Source organism: Arachis stenosperma, chromosome 4 (genome assembly GCF_014773155.1).
Source record: "Arachis stenosperma cultivar V10309 chromosome 4, arast.V10309.gnm1.PFL2, whole genome shotgun sequence".
NCBI classification, from domain to species: domain Eukaryota; kingdom Viridiplantae; phylum Streptophyta; class Magnoliopsida; order Fabales; family Fabaceae; genus Arachis; species Arachis stenosperma.
In genome coordinates this window covers 122,387,998-122,412,792 of record NC_080380.1, presented here as the reverse complement: position 1 = coordinate 122,412,792, position 24,795 = coordinate 122,387,998, and the positions used below count along the sequence as shown (strand labels likewise).

Sequence of the window (24,795 nt, the reverse complement as noted above, 5' to 3'; positions counted from 1 at the left end):
TAATATCCTTAATTATTTATATTTACTACGAAACATTAAGTATTTTAATTATAAAATAACGGTTAATACAATTAATATTTATATTAAAATAATAATAATAATTTTTAATTATAAATATTCAAATTGCATATTATTATAATCTACTTATATATATAATCAACAATACTCTTGTTACTATTATAGTACTACTTTATCCATTTCATAATTTCTTACAAGAATTATCAAAAATCTCTTTAATTATACTTTTAATTTTGGCACAAGATCAAAATTATAATATAGAGCATCATTCAACAAAGAGGCCAATATTTATATTTGCTTTATAAATTTGTTTGTTGCTATATGTACAAAATATCCATTACAATAATACTTAAAAAATAACTAAAAAAATTACATATGACGGACTTTGTTATTATGTGATTGTGCACAAAAAAAAATTACAAATTCAAACATTTATTAAAAAAATGTTTGAATATATATAAAACTAATCCTATTAAGATATGCAAATAAGGTGAATAACGAGCTGCATTTCAATTCCATTAATCACTTTCAAAATAAGGATTATATTTAATTAATTCAAAATTTAATTTTTAAAATTTAAATTAATTTTTTTTAACTTATTGTTACATTGTTAAAAAAAACATTGTTCTCCTATACTTTTTCATATATAATATAAATTATTGAATTAGATTTTATTATAATTATTATCATTGAATTTATTATCAGATAACTCTTTATTTTAATATTTAATTATAAAATAAAAACATATCTATTATTTTTAATTATTTAAAAAATTATGAATAAAAAAATTATAATATTAGTTTCTATTCTCAAATCTAAATCTAGTAGGGAGAATTATTGTAGTAGATCAGAGAGAATCATGTGCCCGTCTGAGTAAGTGACAAAGGAAATATTGCTATTATGGAAGCGCCAAGGAAAAACTTTCACAAACAATTATGGAAATAAGAATTAAAGAGAAAAATTGCTAATTACAAACACTGGCTCAGTTGGCTAATTTTGGAGTTGGTTAGAAACATTCCTTGATTTCGAAATTGAAATTTTGTTATTTTTTTAGTTCTGTGTACAGAACACATGACTTGGAGCGTGAGTTTAATTTATTTCCATTGAAATTTATAATTTTCTGAAGAAATGGAAACGTCAAACAAGCAAAAATGAGGTTTAAGGTGGCGTTTAACTGATTTTAGCAACCTTAATTATTGTTCAAGAAGATTATACTGCAAATTTCATAGTATTATACTGCAAATTTACACATATTTACTAATCAAGATTATGAGTTAGAGAAGAGAAGTCGAATAGAAAAATAACAAGTGTAACATTTATATAGCATTATTATAGCTAGAGAGGAATTATTTTTTCCTAATTAATGCTAGATAGGTATTAAACAAGCTAACACAAGAATAGGAAATGAATAGCAAAATGATGCACGGCCCAGCTTAAGTCATCAGGAGAAATTAAAAGCTTAAAATTAAAGAAAAAACTATGTTTTTATTTATTTACAAATAACTTCAATAATAATGCATGGAGTAAATTTTAGTAGGTGTAGTGATGATAGAGAAAGCTTCCAAAAAGTGATGAACCAACTGTGAGCAGTAATTTCATTAGCTCCTTGGAAACAGCAGCAGCAGCAGCGAGGAAAGTCACATTCCATGAATAATTCACACCCTAAACCAAACAAAACAAAAACAGAAATACCCCATATATAATTCCACTTATGAACCACTCTAAAATAATAATGCATAGTATATATATAAAAATGTTTTGAATTGGATTAAAACAGCCACCTCACATACATCATCATGGTTGTAAATAGTAGAAGCAGCATCATGCTTGTCCCCCAGTTTGTTATAGAAATGACTGGTTTCCCCATAAAAGAGTGAGATATGCATGGGTTTGTCCTTTCTTGGGCTTGATCCAGAAACATTTTCCTCGTACAGAGGTGTTTTCTGAAAAATTAAAAAAGTAATAATAAATGAAGATGAGTGGTAAGAAAAGAAGAAATAGAAAAAATAGAAAGGTACTTACACAAAGTAATATATGTAAAACTAATCATGCTAGGTACATGTCAAAATCAATAATCACTAACTATTAAAACAATACACACTAACTATATAATCTATGAATTAATCTATTAATGAGCTTCCTTAATTATTCATGATTTTTTACATCCCAGAAGATTAACATGCATGCATGAAAATTAATAATCAACAAACTATACGTAGAAAAGTAAAGCGTAGAAAATCGCATGACCTTCAAGCTGATATCGATGATTTGATGAACCAGAAGAGATTAAAAGAGGAAGAAAAATAAGTTCTTCTCATTGTCGAAGAAAATGAAAAAGCCTCTTTTTAAAATATTTGTTGAGTTATTACACCTTATATACTATGTCCTCTTTATGTATTCTCATTAAAAAAATAATTACAATGGTAAGTCTATTATTGATAAAGAAATAATTTAGGTAACACCCTTCCGCAAGTTAAAATTGTGTAAATCTAACAATTCTAGCTTGGAAACATTAGCAAGAAAAGGACCCGTGGCAGAGCTTTGGTAAGAAAATCAGTAAGTTAATCTTTGGAACGAACTGGCATAAGATGAATGAGACCAGACAAATATTTTTCACGAACAATGTGACAGTCCACTTCAATGTGTTTGGTTCTTACATGAAAGATGAAATTATTAGCAATGTGAATAGCTGACTGGTTGTCACAGAATAGAGTGATAGACTTTTGAAGCGACAAACCAATGAAATTCATTAAAAAAGATAACCAACTAGCTTCACAAGTGGTAACAACAAGAGGCCTATATTCAGCTTCTGCAGAGGACTTGGCAACAGTGGTTTACTTTTTACTCTTCCAGCTAATGAGAGAGTTCCCAAGCATGAAGAAATAACCAGAAACAGAGTGACAAGTATCGACACAGGTAGCCCAGTCAGCATCGACAAATCCAATGAGATACAGATTAGAAGTAGAGAAAAAGAAGAGACCAGTTGCAGGTCGGCCTTTTAAATATCAGAGTACACGAAAAGCAGCCTGTAGATGAGAAGTGGTTGCACAGTCAAAAATTGGCTCAAACGTGCCACATCATAAGAGATATCGGGTCTAGTGTTTGTGAGGTAAAGGAGTGGGCCAATGAACTGTTTGTAAATAGTGTTGTCTGTTAAAATAGTACTTGATTCCTTTGAGAGTTTCTGACTATAATCAAATGTGATAAAGAGAGGCTTGCAATCTAGATAACCAAAATTCCTGAGAAGGTCTATGGTATACTTCCGCTGATAAATGTGAATTCCAGAGTTAAAGCATGCTACTTTCATTCCCAAGAAGTATTTGAGATCACTAAGATTCTTTATTTTTCTTGATGGAATTGATTTCGCCAATGTCATTTCCAGTTAAAACCAAGTCATCAACATATACTAGAATGACAGTGAAGCTTTTAGATTATTTCTTGATAAAGAGTGAATGATCATCAAAAAACTACTTATAACCAACATCCACAAGAGTCTGAGTGAGTTTAATGTTCCATTGCCTGCTTGCTTGTTTGAGCCCATATAGAGACTTTTGCAATTTACAAACCAAACCTGGTTGTGACACAGCCAAACCAGGAGGTATCTTCATATAAACTTTCTTGTCCAAATCTCCATGAAAGAAGGCAGTGTTGATGTCCAGCTATTTCAAATACCATTTCTTTGCCGCTGCTAATGCTAACATTACTTGTAAGGTAGTCATTTTGACAACTGGACTAAAAGTATCACTATAATCTACTCCTTGCACTTGAGTGAATCTTTTTGCAACTAGCCTCGCTTTGTGCCTCTCTATGGTGCCATCGAAATTTAATTTTATCCGAAAAACCCATTTGCAACCCACAGCCTTCTTGTCTTTTGGAAGTTCAGTGAGACACCAAGTTCTGTTCTAATCTAAAGCTGTCAATTCATCTTGTACTGCCTTTCTCCAACATTCATGTGCAGCCGCTTCCTCATAAGTGCTAGGTTCTTGATTTGAGGTGATGGCTAGAGAAAGTGACTTATATTTTGGGGTTAGTTTATCACATGACAAGTGTTGCAATATATGGTATAAAGAGTTAGAGTTGGCAAAGTTGCTAGAGTGAGTTGTCTGGGTTGTCATACAATGATAGTCCTTCAAATAAGCAGGCGGTTTCTTGACTCTTTCAGATTTTCTAGTAATGCAGTCATGTGTGATGTCAGAGTGTTGTGATGCAGGTGCATTGTTAGTGTGTGGTGTGGTAATGGGTGCAATGGTGTGAGAGAAAATTGGTGAGTGCATTGAACTTGAGAAATGTTCATTTAAATCTGTAAGTGTGGTATGTGTGGGTGATTGCAAATGACGTGTGGATGGTGTATCATATTAAAAAAGATCAATGCATTGTGGAGTTCGAATGGGTACCACAGAAATGTCAGTGCTAGTGGAATGTAAAAATGGAAAACGAGTTTCATAAAAATTTATATTTCTGGATATGAAAATTTTCTTTGATTTTAAATCAATAAGTCAAAAACCCTCTGTTCCTAATTTAAAACTGAGAAAAAACTGTTTTTTTGGCTCTTGGGTCTAATTTTGTTCTTGAATTTGTTAATGTAGATGCATATGCAAGAGAACCAAATACTCTTAAAAAATGAAAGGTCAAGTAAGTTACCATACTAAAGCTTGTAAGGACTAGCATTATCTATATTAGTGCTGGGCAGCCTATTAATTAGGTGAATGACGTGAGCAACTGCGTATTGCCAAAAACAATGTGGAATTCCTGATTGAAATAGCAGTGCTCTAGCAACACCTAAAATATGCTGGTGTTTTCTCTCTACAATCCCGTTTTGCTTTGGTGTTTCTACACAAGAAGTTTGGTGTAAAATTCCAGTTGATGCAAAAAAAAATTTAGAGTGAACTCTGACCCATTGTCAGTCCTTATACACTTGACTTGTTTTTCAAATTGTACTCTAACAAAATTCACAAAATTAATAACTAATTGTAATGCTTCAGATTTGGTTTTCATAAAAAAATCCAAGTGAATCTGCTCTTGCCATCCACCACAGTAAAAAAAATACATATGTCCTTCATTGGAAGGGACAGAAATAGGACCCCAGATATCCATATGAACTAAGTCAAAACAATCTTTTATTTCAGTCGTACTAAGATTAAAAGATAATTTCTTTTGTTTTGCAAAATGACATGAATCACAAGGAAGTTTTGAAGCAATACAATCTATAAAAGGATAATATTTCTTCAAGAAAATCAATTTATGCATGGGTACGTGTCATAATCTAAGATGCCAAATGTTGTTTGTGCTCACTGTGTGAAGGTGTGGTGGGATGAGTAGTAGTCGTAGTTGCCGCCAATGAAGCTTGCTTTGTTGGAAGAGGGGGAAAGTGAGAGAATTCTAGTTCTCTACTCATTGTATATAAACGTTCTATACACTCAGCAATGCCAATCATCTTTGATGTGGATCGATCTTGTATCTCACAACACTTATCATTGATTAACAGTTGACAATGTAAGTTTGAGGTTAACTTTGACACAGAGATCATTTTAAAATCAAAAGAATGAATGTATAAAATATTTCTGAGAAAAAAATTTTTAAAGAATGTGATTGTGCCAATGATGGTGCTAACAGTTTTTGTCCCATTTGGCAATATCACATTGATTGGAGCAATATTTTGAAAACTTACAAAATCTTAAGTTAAAAGTCACTTCATCTGTTGCACCAGAATCAATGACCCATAATGAAGATTTTGGAGTGATAATACTCATAATTCTCGCATTATAATGCAATGGTTTTACCTGGAGTGGAAGTCTGAATCGAATTAGTCAAAATTTGAGTTGCATTATGAAGTTCTTGTTGCACACTTTTGTCTTTGATAAACCCTAACAACGGAAATCTCTGCTCTGGAGTGAACGATCTTGATATTCCAGTGTTCTTTTGGAGACAATTGAGTTGGGATTGTTTGTCACTGAGTATATCATCATGCCCCTCAGTGATCACGTGATTGACGGTGGTGTTATGTTACTGCCGTTGATAGAAATTGGAGGAATACTCATGCTTCTTATAGCATATATTTTCTGTGTGGCCTTGCTTGTTACAATGAGAACAACCTCTAGGATCTGTTTACCATGTTCGTCATTTTGAGAAATCAATGAATTATAGAGTAATAAGGATTCAGATCTTCTTCCTTCCAACTCGTTGATCGGAACAGCTATGTTCATCAAGAAAGAATCTTGTCAAATAGCCTCTCATCAAACTCTATTGGATGAGTTTGAGGAAAGAGGTAAGAATGGGAGAAAGAAAATGTCGAAAGAAAAATTAGGGATAGAAAGAAAATGGCGAAATTGGATTAGATCTCAATTCACAACTTTTTTTTAATTTGATTCACAGCTACGCTACCGCACCATGAAGAAAATCTCATACCTAAGCTGTTCAAGGTGTGATGTTGATGGTTTGATGAATCAAAAGGGATTAAGAGAGGGAGAAAAATAAGTTCTTCTCGTTGTTGAAGAGAATGAAAAATCTCCGTTTTAAAATATTTATTGAGTTATTATACTTTATATACTATGCACTCTTTATGTACTCTCATTCAAAAATAATTACAATAGTAAGTCTATTATTAATAAAGAAATAATATAAGTAACATAAAGTACAAGGGATATTATTATAAGTGATAAGACGAATGAGTAATAAACATATATCTATATATAATTATATACCTCATATGAAAGAGTTGTTGCAAATGCTACTCGAGCTGTTGCACCATACCTCTCAATAAAGATACGAGGGAAAGTAGCCATAACTGTAAGCAGAAGTAGAAATGGAAGCAAACTAGTAGCCATAGCTCTAAGGCTTTAATTTTGACTAGTGGATTATAGATAAATAAACTAGCTAGTAAATTATATGTTGGAGGCTATACATATGAAAGTACAAATTTAATCAAATCCCACCACTATCAAATGTATAAGAACGAAAACAAGATTCAGAAGTAAGAGTGAAGATGGAAACATGCAAAGAAGAATCAATGTGATAATTATCAAGAATAAAAAAAAAAAAAAAGCTACAACTCCATCTTCCATCTTAAGACAGTAGTAGCGATAATAATAATAATGCTAAATTGGAGTGTGTTCATAATTGTTGCTGTGAGTGTGGGGTTTAAATAGAATTTTAAAAGAGAGAGGTGCGTAATTGGGTCTTTTTGAAAGCTGAGAATAATGCTACGTAATACTAATAATGCTATACTAGTTACTTTTCAACTTTATTATAGTCATTTCCCAATAAATAAATTAATTCTTTTAAGTTGAAATTGTCTAGCTAATTTCCAGAAATAAATTGTTATTTTCATCATTTACGTATCCTTCAATCTTTTACACCCTTTCTTTGTGTTGAATAGACGGAAAAAATTTTATTTTGCATTGAGAACGTTTGTACGTCAAATAATAATATGATGCTTTTGAAACAATCTTTATTATGTGTATTTATTTAATTTATTTATAAATTTATTTATCATTATACTATTTTAAAGATATATTTTTTTAGATTTCTCTAAACTAATCTCATTGATATTTTCAAAGTATGAAAATAAATAATTTAAGAATTAATTCATCTTCGATTTGAATTTTATTTTAGAATTTATTATTGACTAATAAATTTTTACATATATTGTTACTTATATTATTCCTTTATCAATAATAGACTTATTATTGTAATTATTTTTTAATGAGAAAATAAAAAATTCTTTTTTTAAAATATTTATTGAGTTATTACACCTTATATATTATGTATTCTTTATGTACTCTTATTAAAAAATAATTACAATAATAAATTTATTATTAATAAAAAAATAATTTAAGTAACATATATATAACAAAATTCAAGTCTTATAATTGAGAAAAATAGTTTCATTTCATTTTAATCCTTTGCTGAGTTTATTATTCAACACTTGGCAGAAAGGAGAGCATAAAGTTGAGTTTACTAGTCACAAGTATCTAAATGAACCTGAGCCTGTACTATATTAAAATTTTGATGAAAAGAAATACAGACACTTTAAATAATTATATAATAATTAATAAATATTAAATAAGATAAATTTTAATTAGTTTTAATTATTTTTTTTATTATCAAATATTTTCATTTTGGTATTGTGTTCTTATTTTAGTCCTTTAATGCTTCAGTCTATTATGAATTTTTGTTAAGGTTTTCATGCATTTTTTCTTCTCTTTCCTCATCTCCTAATATAAATGAAATGTAGCTAACAACAATACGGAGATAAACATTACCCTCAAAAATAAAATTCTAAAATATTTGGATTACAATAAAAATCAGCCTGCTCGATCTTAAAAGGATAGAATTATAATAATGGATAAATATAAAAATTATAGCTTCAAAAAGAATTAACGTTACTACTATATATATAGATAATAAATAGTAAATAAGGCTATAATCTCCTGCAGGAAGTTACAATTTGATCATTTGTGTACCAATTTTGTTTCCTTTCAATAATTTCAGGATCATATTCATATAAGGAAAATGATATTGTGTTATATATATATATATATATATATATATATATACACATAGATAACGCGTTTTCATGGTTTTTATTTTTAAATGTTATATTTTTATATATAAAGTAACAGAACCATGGGTAATGTCCTGTCATTTTGAAAAGCTACATAAATTTGCATTTTGATAATGTTATGCAAGGATTTTATTAATTTGGAAGGGAATATTATTATATTGTGCAATTATAAATATTTTTCTATCATTTTATGTGATGGCCTAAGTCATAAATTATTTTCAAGACGGTATCTCCGCAATTACATGGAATAAAACCGATTAATCATCAATTACCTGATTTTCATTATATACAAGTGTAATTATTCGTGTCATGCACGTGATAAGATCGAATAAAATATTAAAATAATAATTAAATAAAAATAAAAAAATAGTATTATAAAATTTATAGAAAACAATAATAAATAAAGCAAATCTCTAATAAAATTTTTATTAAAAATTTAAATTGTAAACAAATTAAAATATTAGTATCAGAGTCAAATTAATAATTTTAATATAATTCATTTAATCTATGTCACGTGTCAAAAATATAATATATTATAATTTATTCAACGAATGAGATTAAATTCCACATTTTAAACGTTTTTGTTTGAGTATTTGTCTCTGACAAAAATTCCAAAACAAAAAATTATTGTTACATTGCACGGTTTTAATACAAAAAAACGTTAACGAAGATTCTAAATAAAAAATTACGTTGAAAACGGTTTCGATTTTGACCCTCAACGTTAGGACTAAAACAATACTTATCCCTATAATTATCATATTATTATTATTATTATTATTATTATTATTATTATTATTATTATTATATTTTCAATTGATAATTGATAAGTAGTTTAATAATACATTAAATATTGATTTTATATAACTATAATAAAGATATTTTTCTAAATTAGTATAATTATGCATTATTACTTAAATGTTAATTATAGTATAAGTATAATAAAGATTTTTTTATAAAATAAATTTAAAAGAAAAAATAATGCATTTATTTTAGCGAAAAAATGGATTCAGGAGGAATCGACATCCCACTTTTATTAGTAGTGAGAAAATCAGTTTTAGTATATTATATATATATATATATATATATATATATATAGATATGGATAACAATATTATAAAGTAAAATCCATGTATGATGCCTCCTAATGCGATGAATTCTTCTATGGCCATCACGGAGAGGCAGGAATAGAAAGTTGAGTGATTCAAAATCAAGTCCAAATATAATCATGATTGGAACTGAATGAGTTGATTTGGAGGAAAAAACAATCATGATCAGATCACGATATCAATTAAATAGAGAATCTCCAAAAAATTAAAAAAATATGAAACCGCCACACCAACAGCTTGCAGAGCGGTTACTAAAATATCTAAAACCCACTGTCCTTTGAAACTGAAACTGAAACTGAAACTGAACTCAACTCAACTCAAAAACCCCCTGAAGAAGAAACAAGAAGATAATGGAGTTGGACCCCAAAACCATGCGAACCACCAAACCCGGCCTCAAGCCTGTCATCCTCACCCTCATTGTCCCCTTCTCATTCATCCTAGGTAACCGAATATGCAGTTGGTCAACTACTTTGATCCAATCCAGTGTTGGTCAACTATTTGACTTTCTTTCTGTCCCGTTTATTTGCAGGTTTCCCGCTGCTATGGAAATCCGTCGAAATCTACCGTTCTCCGCTCCCCTTCCGTGGAATAGAAGCATTCTCTTCGCAATTGGACTCCGAACCCTTACACTTCCGTTGCCAATTCCAAGCCATGTTCCTTGGTTTCAACTTCACCGCCTCAAACGACGTCGCAGAAGCAATTATCAACAAGATGTCCCTACTGAACCCTAACTCCTCGCAATGCGGTAATTGCGGTGCCTATGAGGTCTCTGTGGTGATTGATTCGGGCTCAAGTTGCATGCGGACGGAGAATTCGAAAGCTCAGTGTCCGTTTAAGTGTGGTGAAGAAGTTGCTCTTTTTGGCGGGAAGTTGAGTGATGAAGATGTTGATGAGTTGCTGAGGGGTTGTTTGGGGAATGTGGATGGTGGAGGGAACGTGTATAGTGTGGTGGTGGTGAATGGGGGCGACAAGGAGGCAGAGGTGAGGGCTGTGGTGGGGAAGTATCGGCACGCGTGGATACTCGGCCGTGTTTTGGAGGAGGAGGCGCTTTCGAGGGTGGCTGAAATCTTTGCCAAGGTGTTCATGAATGGTAGGAGTGAAGGGGATTCGATTCGCGCCGAGTTCATGCCGGTTGGTGCTGATGGCAGGATTGTTCTTTCCTTCAGTTTGCTCAATGCAGAGCCGCGGGATTGGATATATGATTGGTATGGATTGTGAAAACTGTAATTTCGATGGAGTGTTCTTGTTGTGTTTTATAGATAACATGCTTTTGTTTTGCTATACTGGGAATTTTTCTAGATATGCTATAAAAAGTTTGGCATAGAGAGAACTTGCTTTGAAATGAAATGTGGAGTTCACAGAGATTAATGGCAATGAGGCTTTAAATGTTACATTGGAGATTGTTGTTGAAATTTATTTATTTATTTATTTTTTTGATGTCCTGTCATTAAAAGTATGAGTAAATACCCTTTCCGGCTCCTATCCTTTTTGAAAATAGACTAGCCGCACCCTAACATTTAAAAATTGACGAATCGGCCCCTGTCTATTCGCTCCGTTAGGCAAATCGACCCTTCCGTGGCCTCATCGGTTAAAACTTGACGGAAAACGTTGACGTGTAACGGTGAGCATGTGATCTGGCATGTACACGTCACGTTAATGTGTGTTAAGACAATTAGGCCCTTGCCTAATCATCAAAACAGCGTCGTTTGAAGGAAGGAGAGACGCGCGTTTTAGTGACCCTCTCCCCCTTCGTTCCCCTCTTCGAACCCTAATTCAAGTAGCAACCATGAGTGACGCAGAGCTATCCTCAGCCACTCAGACCCGTGGTGGTTGGAGGAAGGGTTGGATCGGTTCGAGTAATGCTAGTGGAGGAAAGAAGTTGAAGTTTCAACACCCTAAATGCAAGTGTGGAAGTTATGCAATCATGCAAGGATCTGCAACTGCCAAGAACCCAGAGAGGATCTTCCTCGGTTGTTGTCACTATCGTGTAAGTGTTCCTCCAGGCTTGGTTATTGTAGTTAGTTTGCATTTGTGGTTGAATGAATGATCTTCATGATAACTGTAATTACAGACAGAACGGCCTCACTGCAACTACTTTATGTGGCTGGATGAGCTGATTTTCTGTCATTTTGCACATGAGGAAGACATTGATGTACATGGAAGAATGTTGATGCTAGAGAACAAGTTTGAGCAGTTGGAGCAGAAACTGGATTTGGCAATTGAAGGAAATTCAAAGAAATGGAATATTGGGTTTAGGTTCAATGTCATGGTAGCCATGTTGATTGTATTAGTAGCAGTGAAATGCATTGTAGTGTAAGACATAAATTGTATGTTGTTGCAGATGTATGGTTAATGTTAATTTATGGAAAGTTTGCTTTTGGTTATGTAGTTACTATGTTCTACATGGATGGATTGTGATTTTCTTGTATCAATGATAATCCAGTTTTGTGTTATTGCCAATGAATCTATGAAATCCTGGACATTGTGATCTATATCAAAAAGTAAAGGAATTTCATTCATAAAAGCTATACACATAAGCATAGCTAAGTCTGCTGATGTATCAACTGGAAACAAAATACTTGGAGTTATTGAGCTAAATGTTTACTCCCTAAACAAAAGGTCACTAGTAGTTTGTTACATACTTTAATTCATCAAACAACAGGTCCCAGCCTGTAATACATTGTGCATCTAAAATAACCAAAAAAAAGTCAAAAAGACACCAATCCTATGCTGCTCAACCAAGTGTATGATTTGGTCACTTCAGAACGTGTGGCCTTAAGCAATATCTCCTCTTGGATACAGTAGGATTTCTCAGTCCAGGTGTGGGGATAAACTTGAAGGTGGGTGCAGTTCCTAGACCAGGATCAGCAGTAATATTCTGTTGTTCCGGACCTTGTCTTGTTGTGTTGCTAGTCACATCCATTGTTTGAACTGTTTTGGATTGTGCTCCATGGTTGACATGGTTTGAGTTACTTGGCACTGAAGGTCCAGCATTGGCATCATTTTCCTAATGAAAAACAAAGAAATAGCATATTCATAATTGGAATACTTGGGTAACAATTTGTTATATTGCAATACTTGTTTGACAAATAAAAATACCTCTGGTGGGTGTGGTGCAGACTGTGAAAGTGGGATCTCCACTCTTGGTCCTTGGAGTTGTGTGGGGGTGGTCCTCACCTTGGGAACTTTTTTCTTCTGTTTTTTTGCCTTAGCCTAATAGGGACAATAAAAAAAGAATTGTTTTTCAAGTGGGGGAGTCATTCCATATCAGTTTACTACCCAACCAAAAAACTAAATATAGAAGTTGACAGCAAAAAGGGTTACCACTGGGTCTAGGGGTGTCACAGCTACATTGGTGATTCCACTTGGTTCAACTCCATCCAAATTCTATTCAACACAAAAAAAAAAAAAAAAAATTGCAAGACCCATTTAGATTCAGCCAGGCAAAAAAATATAGCACATAAATGTTGATTTGCCAAAAAAATTCAACATGACCTGTTCTGGAGTTACATTTGTAGGATTTGATTGCTGTCCACTTTGTTGTTGCTTTGGCTTCTTTCTCTTTGGTTGCCAATTAGGGTTTGCTGGTGCACCTTTACATGTCCTATGATAGTGCCCCTTCTGTCCACACTTGCTGCATGTCACCTGGAAGGTCTTCCTCACCTTGTGTACTTGTTCTCTCATCTGAGCCTCTGCCACCACATCAACACTCCTCTTCTTAGTTGGTCTTCCAGGGGGTCTCTTAATGTTTGGTGTCTCAGGTTGGAGCCTATTAGTTTCTTTCCAGAACTCCTCAGAATTAACTGGTTTGATTGAATCCCCATAAGTAGCTCTAATGGCATCCATTGTTAGCCACTTATGTGCAAAATCCTCTGGCCTTAGTTTCTGTCTCCTCAGTTTTGCTATGGCGGCAACAGCATGTTTACAAGGTAACCCTGATAGTTATGCAGTGAACAGCATGTGATATTGCATTAGATTCCAACTTAAATAAATTATAAACTGAATTACAAGTTTAGTTACCTGTTAATTGCCAAACATTGCAGGCACAAGTTTGTCTCTGCAAGTTGACAGCAACTCTAGTTTGGTGTCTTTGCACTTCAAACAACACTCTAGCATCATCTCCAGCCCATTCTGCAGTCCATTTGTTGCTCTCTGGTATAATATACTCATCCAACCTTAATTGTTGAACTGGAGCCAGCTTCCCAGTGCACCTGCTTAATCTTTGTTTATGCCCTGCCATCTTGCGCATAATGTAGCTCCTAAGCTCTTCACACATACTTAAAATAGGTTTGCCCCTGTACTCGACAATTTTTGCGTTCCAAACTTCGCACATGTTGTTCGTGATGTTGTCGGCCTTAGGTCCATGACTAAAATATGCCTTGCTCCATGCACTTGCATCAAACTTGTTTAGATACTCATAGGCTGCATTGTTCACCTTCTTGATAAGCTCCATTGACCATTCTTACAAAAAAGTGGTTGTTCGCGTCCTGTGCAACAGCAGATAGTAGGTGTCCACCAAAGTAGCCTTTTAAGAAACAACCGTCCAACCCAATCAGAGGCCGACAACCATTCTTAAATCCCTTCTTACAAGCATCAAGAGATATGTATAACCTATTAAAAAGTGGACGCCCTTCTGGTTATGGGATTACATCAACCATTCCTGTTGACCCCGGATTGCTTCTATGAATTTCGTTCAGATAATCATGAAGCTTGCCATACTGTTCTCGCTCTTTACCAACTGTCTCCTCTCTTGCAGCCTTTAAAGCTCGATAAATCATCTTGTAGTTAACGTGGACATTATAGTCCTGTTTCATATGCTCCAATGCCTCTTTTGGTGTCATAAGTGGTTGGGTTAGCAGCCTCTTAACCAGTTTGCTTGTGACCCAAGCTCTTGTTGCCATATTGCTGCTCAAATTTCTTCCACAGTTGTGCTCTCCATACAGTGTCTTAATCTGATAGCAAAGACTCTGGCTGTTATAGGAACACAGCACAAGCCAGGGACAATCCTCCTCAGCACATTTAGCTCTAACTCTCTTCGGCTCATTCTTCAAATATTGCAGCTCCTTACCCTCAAACACAAAAAAGTCTTTCAATGCTTGCTTAAACTGCTCCATAGTAGTGAATTGCTGGCCTATTTGGAACTCAACCTCACCATACTCAGCTTCCTCATTAAAATCAGGATATCTTGGTCTATCCTCATCCTCTTCACTAGAAATGGGAGAGTTAAATGCCTCAGATTCATATTCATATGGCTTGTCAATGTCTGAGTCCACCTCCTCATTACCAGGCTCTGAACTGGGCCTACCACTTGCCTCTGGAATTGGATCCACCCCACCTGGCCCATTACCTGCTTCAGTGTTAGGCCCACTACTTGGTCCATTACCTCCTCCTTCTTGAGACAATATATGTTTTCTGACTCTTCCAACATATCTTTTTGCCTTTTTCTTCTTAGTCCTAGGAGACAATTTCTTGTCATCAATACCACCACGTGGCGCATTACTCTTCTTCTTAGGGGTATGTGGCTTCCCAACATTCCTCTTCTTAGCAGACTTGTGTTCCACACTCTTTCCACCCTTTTTACTCTTCTTGGCCTTACCTTCTTCACTGCTACTGCTACTACTAGATTCAAAATCAGGTGGAGGGGGTTTGTACGGCTCATCTTCAGTGGTCTCATATCCATCGTCAGAAGAGGAAGACTCAACTTCAACAGCTTCATCCACTGTCCTGCCTACAGCAACATAATCTGGCTTGCTAACATTGTGTTCAAAATATATCACAAGCAAATTAGACTCCATATCCTCCATCTTTTTGTCACACATCTGGTTAATCTCCTTATCTCCCTTAAGAAAATGCAATCCAGATTCCAAGTCAGGGGCAGTACCATCATACCAATAAACCTCTTTGTAGCTGCTATACCCTAAACTCATAAACATTTCTACCAAATCCTTAAAGTTAACATAGTCTATATCTAACGGAGGAAATGTTTCCACCTTTCCATCAGAGTAGTGCAACACTCCATCAGAATCCCTTTCGAACCAACCCCCATGGTGAAACACAGGAACAATTTCATATGACATCTGCCAGAAGAAAAATGTGCAACACCTTTGATTAACTAGCTACTATATTCATCCACACCAATCATAACCAACGAAAGTGACTAAGGGTATGAAAAAAAGATTACAAAAACCCAACTTTACAAAGTACAACTTAGTCAGAAACTAACAAACGAATATTACCACACTAACCTTTGTAGCGCCGTCAAGTCTCTGTCAACAAAGCATTTGCCACTTCCTCGCTGGAACTCTTAGTCAGCTTGTTGAAGGAGGAAAACGTCTCACTCTGCTAGGGTTTGTATGTAATTTTGTGTTTGAAGTGTGGGTGTTTTTCCCACTGAAGCTACATGTAAGGAACGAAGGGGGAGAGGGTCACAAACGCGCGTCTCTCCTTCCTTCAAACGACGCTGTTTTGATGATTAGGCAAGGGCCTAATTGTCTTAACACATTAACGTGACGTGTACATGCCAGATCACATGCTCACCGTTACACGTCAACGTTTTCCGTCGAGTTTTAACCGATGAGGCCACGGAAGGGTCGATTTGCCTAACGGAGCGAATAGACAGGGGCCGATTCGTCAATTTTTAAATGTTAGGGTGCGGCTAGTCAATTTTCAAAAAGGATAGGGGCCGGAAAGGGTATTTACTCTAAAAGTATTTCCTTAGTCTTCTTTGTAATCATTTTGAAGTTTCTGTTGTGATCTTAATGTAGGAATTTTCGTGAAATTGATGAGATTCTGTTGCAACCTGTAATCCAATCTTTGCAACCTATAGCAAACATAACAGTTGAAAGCCAGGTAAATTCTTGTTTTCATGTAACAATTAAAAAACATTGTATGGTTTAGATTTGATTGATTTTATAATTATTCATATTGGCAGGTTTTATATCATACGCAAAAGTCTCCATTTTCTTACTGGGATGAGGTGCTTGGAAGCCACATTTCTAGTACCAAGGATCTTCCTTTCTTTGTGCGCATTATCTGTGCCTCTGACTTATGATTTAGAATTTAAGTGTACTTACTATTTAGTTCTAATGCAGCCTATCAGATAAATCCCAAATTGATGCTTTGATTATTTAGAAGTTTATTCATCTTTTGAATTATGCAAGTCTTGTGTAAATCTGGTTCGTATCAAGTGAATTCATTATCATTGCTAATGCATTAAAACGTATCTGCTGAGTGTTCATATTTGTCCTTTTTCATATTTCATTTAATGTCTACCTGAGAGATGATAGTAATATAGTTGTGGTCAATTGACTGTGTTGAACAGGTTAATTCTAATGAGTGGCACTTGGATACTTCAGTTGCAGCCAGTGGGAGATCTAAAATGTTGCAACTTGTGGTGTATATGTTTTAGCTCAACCCTAGATTTATTTACTTACACTTTCCAGAACCTAGTAATTTCTTTTCTTAGTTGACTTTTGAATTACTTCTTTATCTCATTCTCTCTACCAGTATACATATTCTCTAGTGTGATTTCAATGTAGTAGTTGTGTTCTACATATAGACAGAGCTTACATTGCAAGTTTTCTTGTTCATAATTCCAGGTATATACCATCAGCAAAGGAATGTCCTCTCCGGTTGGAGCTTCCAAATGGAGACCTGTCTAATACTAATGGATTTATATCCCCAGTTATTTATCTCATCTTCAAAATCTCATTATTTAATGTTTCTGTATTGTTACATGTATTATAAAATTGTCAAATTTATTGTTGTTATGAAGAGGCTATTTTGGAATATTGCAGATGTGGGGAGGTGTTGTTGTATGGAATCCCCAAAGCTGTAAAAAAGATTTGGAAAGTAAGGATTCAGTCAAACATATGATTTCAACCCAGGTTTTCCTTTCACTCATGAATTGCCGCTGTTTAGTAGTTTGTTAACACTCATATAGGAAAAACTTCTCACTATATACAATGAAAGTAAAGCAATATTTGGAGTATTTTATTTTATGTGTAATATGTTTATAACTTTTAAACAAATACTTGATAGATTCTTGTTCCAAACCATTTAATTTCAGTAAGTTTTATTTTATTTTGGTGTAGATAATGAATATTATGCAACTGATTTATGCTGGTATTCATGTATCCCACTGTTGTTAATTTTCATAAATTCATTTGCTGAACATGGAATCATGCAAGTCATGAAACAGGATATCCAGAAGCTTTCTGGAATTCTAATGGGGCAGTTGCGGCAACTCCTTGGTCTTAAGTCTGATAACCTCTATGTTGGTCAATCAGGCACATACATTCTCCAAGGGAGTGAAAAAGGATTCACACAATGGTAAGAGTGATATGTTAAAATATTAATTGCATGGTTTACAAAGTAATTTTCTTTGTTATGTTAAAATAATTTTGAAAGCTTGTTAGCTTGATCATGACTACATGTTTCAACATGATTTTGGGAGGGCTGAATGACAGAACGAGCATTATATTTCACATCAATTTCCTTTTACAAGTTCCTGTGTACATCTTCATGGGGGAAATAATTTTTTTATTAAAAAGTTTTATAATCCATTCTGTATGCTTTTGGTCTTCTACAAATGGTTCCTAAATGAAATAACAAGACAAATATTCCTGCTTTAGAATAGACTTGGGTAATAATCATATTTCACAACGCTTGAGGGGGATGCTACAACTCTCCGAGGCATAACAAATTGCAGTGCCTTTGTTTCACTTAAATATTTATCTCTGTAAAGTAATATTTGTTATTTTAATATTTTTTCCATTTTTTCAAAGAAAATAGTCCTTAATAGATAAAATGTTGTCAAATTAGTTCTCATTGATGTTGATTATATGTAGGGAGTTGGATGTTTTGTCACGGAATCATGTTTGCTTTAATCTCTATTCTTGTGCGGCAACACTTGGATCTCTTTCCAGATTGGTACGTATACTCTTATCTACCGAGTCTGTTAACTTCAATCTGGCTAGTATCTAGCGTAAGCTTCTTAAACTTCAATTCCATGCAGGTTCAATCATTGCCAAGGATGATTATCACTGATAAAATTGGAAAAAAGGTGATTGTAAATGCTTATTGGATGATATTTTGGTTGGAAACTGTAGTTTATCTTCCAGTGTATTAAGAATGATAAAGGTTGCTTGTGTTAATTCACCTTTGACTGATTAACTGATAATGAAAATTTCATACTCTTGTTAACTTTAAATCCCTCCCCTCCTTAACATTATGTGTTGCCTACTTGGCTTTGACCAGGTGATGATTTCTTTGGAAGCTGCAAAATTTGCTCAAAGTAATGCATCTGCTGGAATTTATGATGCATCTGCTTGTATGCTTTCTTTAAGCCTATGTTTGATTTCAAAATCTTGTTAGCGACTTTGATGAAGATTTTTATACTGTTGCCTAATGCTAAGCATGATCAATCTCTTTTCTTGTCAGCATCATCAAGGCAAGCAAGATCTCTGGCAGAGGATTCCTTTTTTCATCCTTCAATTATGTCTATCAGTTATTATTCATATTGGCATTCTTTTATCATCTATATGGTTGGTTCTTTAACTCTTCATCTTTGTCCTAAATACTATAAGTTAACAGGCATATGAGGGTTGAGACACTCGATAATTGAATGATTCGACCATATTAGGGCTCATTTTTTTTCCTATTGGCTTCATAATTAGGATGCACATTACGAGTCAACATAAGATGTAAACATAACTCTGGTTTAGTTTGATGACATTTTATCATGAAGTGTGCACATAAAAGTTGTAAGAGGATATGTATAGCTCATTGTCATTTCCTTTTTGTTCATGTAACTCAATTCTTCTGCTTCTGTCACTGGATTATGAAAATGAGCACGATTATAATTTCGAAAGCTTGATCAAGCACGACAAGCATTTCACAAAAAAGAACTCAGATGCACTCATAATTTTATATTACAAGTTGAAATATACTGATTTTTTATTTCTACTTTTCTTCTAAATTGCAGCCATATTTTCTGCTTGTTATGAAGCCAGTCATCTTCCCTGTTTTGAGTGAATGGAAAAGATACAAGCAAGAGAATATGAAGTTTGTCGCATGGAAGGCCAAAGCAAAGTAACATAAAGCAGGTTTCCATGTACTTTAAGCCTAATGAATTACTAAGTACTTCAACACAACTAAACCCCTCTGTCCCCCAAAAATATATAATCAGTACATCATAATGTTATGAACCCTCAAATCCTTAATATAAAACAATGTCCACGGGTTTATATTTTTTTTTTTTCAAAATGTGTAAGTTCGTAATAAATATAAAACAATTCAATATAGGTTAGCTAATTAAACTAATATCTACACAAACACTAAAACAATTCAATATATTTTTTTTGTCACTGGAGAGAATAAAGTGTAATCTCCCACCTTTAATTCTACAAGTGGGACCAGAAATAAATGAGAGAGAATGCAATGAAGGGTGAGATCTTCCACTGGATACTATCTAATTTTTTTTCCATTGGAGAGAATCCACTCCCATATTAACCTTGGTAGTTTTTTTAAGTAGACCATGATTTCTTTTAATTTTTTTATTGGTTTATTTTTAATATTTAATATTTGTATATTTATTCTTCATAAATTAGTTTGATTATAGTTAAATATATGTCAAATTATTGGGGTCATAATTTATAGTTTTAATTTAATATATTATATTTTGTAAATTATATATAATAAGTGTATTTAGGGATAACAGTTTTATCCGAACCCATAGGTACTCGACCCACCCCTCCTCTCGGTCCAGCCAGATTCCGATTTAGTTTTAAGGTGAAGATTGTTGTATGTATTTGTATACTAACTTTTGAATCACGATGAACCATCCCCATCATTATGCTTGAATCTTACTTCTATTACTTTTGACAGAAATTGCTCATAGCCAGAATCCATACTTGATGCTCCAATCAATCTGAAAAACCGTTCTAGCATGGGAAAAAAGATTCCACCATTCTAAAAAAAAAAAAACTCTACCATTTTAAATTTAAGACATTTAAAATTTGAAATTTGCTTCTTATTTTACTTTTTGATTTTTTATATTTTATTTTTTTGAATTTGATTTTGAGAAGTCTTATTTCCCCTTCCCTACTTCACGTCCCACCCTCTTCCTCTATATAGCTGCCTACATATATTCTAGTGTCATGCACTAAGAAGCTCATTATATATGAGAAATTTGATAATTGAGTATGAGTGAAATTATAGCTAGTGAAGAGTTGCTTTGGTCGATACCGGTGAAAAATTGATACGGAAATAGGAAAAACAAAAAGCTGAAATAAAAATGGTGATGTTCATATCAATTTCGCACCCTCGTTCTGTTCTTTTGTACTCATTTTCCAATTACCCTCTGTCGGTTTATTGGAAAAAATCGAGATTCAAATAAGAACTTTTCTAACAGCAAAAGTATCAAAATTATTTTCTTATAACTTGTGTAGTTAAATAGACAAATTCCAAAAATATTCTAATTAGTAAATGTAATGGTAAAAATTAAATAATTAAATACTAAAATTTTTATCGTAACAAAATCTCTAAAAAACTCTTTTTTAGACAAAAAAATTTACGAAACTTAGTTCAATAAAAAATTTTATTATTAAAATAATGGACACACAATCAGTTTTTTTAGAAATATTAGCAATAATTAACAAAATACATCATCAAAATAGATAAAAACAACATAAATCCTCTACAAAATGGATATTTTAAATTAGACAAAAAAAAGACAATACAACTAGTAAATTATATTTTAATGTTCATTTTTTTACTAAAATAACATACTAGGTGAAGGGAACCAGGAAAAGAGGATTTCGACGGTGGGGCTTGACACTGGCTGAGGAGAAGAGTTTGTCGACGATGGTGGCGCTAGCCACTGGCTGGGAGAGAGAGGCTGCTAGAATTCCGTCTGTGGAGCTTAGAGAGAGAGAGGCTGGGTAGTGTGTGAGAGAGAAGGAAAGGGTTTATGTATTTTTTTATCTTATTTTTAATTAAAAATCGAAAAAAAATTGTCTTGTTCAAACGGTTTACTGGTTAATTGCTGGTTTGAACAATTTGTTACTATTTTTGGTCAGATAATTTTTATTTTAATTGAATCGATTAAAAGATTGATTTTCATTTAATTCGGTTGAACCAATCAATCCGGTTCGATTTTTAAAATTTTGGTTATAAATAAAAAATATAAGATGGGTACTCCAACAAAGATTTTATATTTGTCTTCATGTGAAAATTCTTTTTTTTGACCCTTGAATAGTGAATTGTAGGATTAGATTTTGATATGTTATAAAAGTGTTGTTTTATTTAAAGTGTGACCAAATAAGCAAATTACACTTTTATACAAGATATTTTTGGCATCTTCGTTTGAGTAGCTCCCAAAAAATAATTCATATGCAATTACACTGAAGATTGATGTTATATAATCCATCCATGAAAATCAGTCCCATGAACTTGACAACTTTATTAAGTGATGGATAACTTGGTGTTAAATTACAACAATAATCATTCTGAAGCAACAATGTATAGATCCAAGGTTGATGATTAAATTGGAGCTGCAGGTTGAAGTGTGAGATGGCCTTGCTGAACAAACGATGCAATGCAGTCATCAAACATTTCTTCAATTGACTTAAACTTGAATCCCAGACTCCTCAGCCTTGATGTGTTCAGATCGTAATGCGGCCTATCTAGTTTCTGGAACCTGAAAATCCAACTAATGCTGTTTAATAATTCACTTTAAACCCAAATTAAACTTAATAAACATAATTAGCTACGAACCATTTAGGAATAGGGAGAGTAGGATAACGAGTTGCAAGCAAAGCAACCAAATCATCATTATCCATGACAACAGAGCTGCAAAGGTATCTGCCATGGGAGGCTTCATTCTCATACACAAGGATATGGCAGAGCGCCACGTCATCAATGTGAACGTATCCCATCCTTCCATGCCATTGAAATCTCTCGGTTTCACCTTTGAGCAACCCTAGCACATCAGATGCCGTAGAACACAGATCTGGCGGCAAGCTTGGTCCAATGACGAACGAGGGTAGAATGGTCACTAAGTCGATCCCATTCTCTCTGCAGTAGTCCCATGCCGCTCTCTCCGCCATTGTCTTGGACATCACGTACCATGCCTGCAGTTTCTCGCAGAGGTCCAAGGAGCTCCATGAAGACTCGTCTAGAGGTACTTTTGGATCAAGATCGTCTCGGACCCTAAGAGTTGAAGAAGATGAGGTTAATACCACTCGACGCAGCGTCGGATTCTTCTTACACGAACGCAGCACGTTTAGAGTACCTTGGAGAGCCGGCTCCAACATCTCCGCCTGTTACAATATAACTTTAAAATGTTTTAGCTTTTGTTTTAATTTAAAATTTCTACTCACGAGTTTTAGTGTCTATCAGACTTTGTTTGTTTTTGAGAATAGAATAAAACAAAACATTGAGAACAAGATACAATATACAAATTTTTTAAAACAAGATACAAAAGATAGAGACACAAATTTTTATGTTTTTATATTTTATTTAGTGTAAATTAGAACAAATTATAAAAATTTAATTTATTTTTATTTTTTTATTAAAAATTTTTAAAAAATATATAATAATAAAAAATATAATGATAAAAAGATAAAAAATAAATTGTGTTTTTTATTAGTATTTCTATATTTTTTTTTTGTTAAAATGGATACAAAATATATTAATTTAATGTATCTGAACACAATATCTTTATTCATATTTCATCTATCAAACACAATTTTGTGTTTCTATATTTCTATCTCAGCCATGCAAACAAAGGCAGCCGCCTGAATGAATGATGTACCTTGACATTTGATGAAGGCTTGAGGACAGGAGAGGCTATGTGGAAGACACCTTTGCATCCGAAGATGGCATTGTCGAAGCTTCCTTCTTCCATTAGATCAGCTTGGACAAGGTGTAGTCTCTCTCTTGCACCTTCTAGACTCCATAAGTGTTCAAATTTCTTCCGCTTACGTAAATCTCTCACAGTTCCAGTGACATGATAACCACACAAAAGAAGTCGCTTGATAAGCCAAGAAGCTAGAAAGCCTGAAGCTCCAGTCACACACACTCTCTCTTTCTCTTTTTCCATCTTCATATCTCTCTCATTCTTATAACATACATATATATATTGCAACTCGTTACACAAGGATAGAATGACAAAGCTAATTGGCAATTTATTATGTTCAACTCCTTGCACCAACAATGCATGACCTTTCTACCTTCGCTCTAACCATGCTACTAACCTCCAAAGTAATTTTTACTGCAGAAATACTAGGGAAACAAAAAATAGTCAGAATTTGCCTTATTTAACATTCATTAATTGTTCAATAATTAATAAATGTTAAATAAGACAAATTATTACTGTTTTTGGTTAATTTTATTTGGTTACCAAAATTTTAACGAATCACCACGTTTTTTCTTGTAATTACCAATGCCTCTTTAAATAATGCGCTATCAGTATAAGATCACTCCAAACATTGTGTTTGTTTGATTGACATTAAAAAGTGAATGCAGATTTTCAAACTACAAAAAGATTCACAGTTGCCATCCACAGCTAATGGCTTTAATTTCAATAAAACACGTGCAAATATTTTTGTTTTCTAGCTATATGACAAATGTTTTTCCAAGATGATGGTTGATATGTGACATAACAATGTATACATGTTCTGAGTATCAAATGTTTGTTACAACATTCACTAGGCTTGCCTAAATTTTTCTTCACATACAAACTCTATTAATTTAGTTATTTCTCCCTTCTAGATTTTCCTTTTTTGGTCTGCACGTATATCCATCTTGAATATTAATTAACTCAATCATATACTTAATTAGTTAACTACTGTCCTATTAAAACAGAGTTTGGAGAACATGAAAACGGAATAAAGAGCAATAAAATTAAATATTGTAGGCAAAACAAAGTAGTAGTACAATGACTTGACAATGATTATGTTGACAGTTGAGTTTACGAAACAATAACTTAATTTTAGTAATGACAACCATATATGTATTTTGTTGGGTTAAAAGTTTAAAAATTGATTTGATGTGCATTTTATTTTTGTAGGTCCATATGAGAGTTGAAATCCACAAAAATGGGCT

General features: G+C 33.4%; 2 protein-coding genes across 2 annotated transcripts; one reads left to right on the top strand and one right to left on the bottom strand.

Moving 5' to 3' along the window:
• Nucleotides 1-10,037: 10,037 nt before the first annotated feature.
• On the top strand, nt 10,038-19,783 carry LOC130975416 (uncharacterized). Its single transcript, XM_057900216.1, has 13 exons — nt 10,038-10,128; nt 10,217-10,892; nt 16,452-16,536; nt 16,619-16,708; nt 17,009-17,082; nt 17,286-17,370; nt 17,484-17,573; nt 17,888-18,018; nt 18,537-18,618; nt 18,704-18,751; nt 18,946-19,018; nt 19,129-19,232; nt 19,673-19,783. Exons 1-13 carry the CDS (start codon nt 10,038-10,040, stop codon nt 19,781-19,783), a joined length of 1,740 nt encoding a protein of 579 aa, XP_057756199.1.
• Nucleotides 19,784-22,230: 2,447 nt separating this feature from the next.
• On the bottom strand, nt 22,231-23,791 carry LOC130975415 (tetraketide alpha-pyrone reductase 1-like). Its single transcript, XM_057900215.1, has 3 exons — nt 23,504-23,791; nt 22,465-23,009; nt 22,231-22,387 (listed from the first exon to the last, which is right to left on the bottom strand). The coding sequence occupies exons 1-3, from the start codon at nt 23,789-23,791 to the stop codon at nt 22,231-22,233; spliced, it is 990 nt and encodes a 329-aa protein (XP_057756198.1).
• Nucleotides 23,792-24,795: the final 1,004 nt, after the last annotated feature.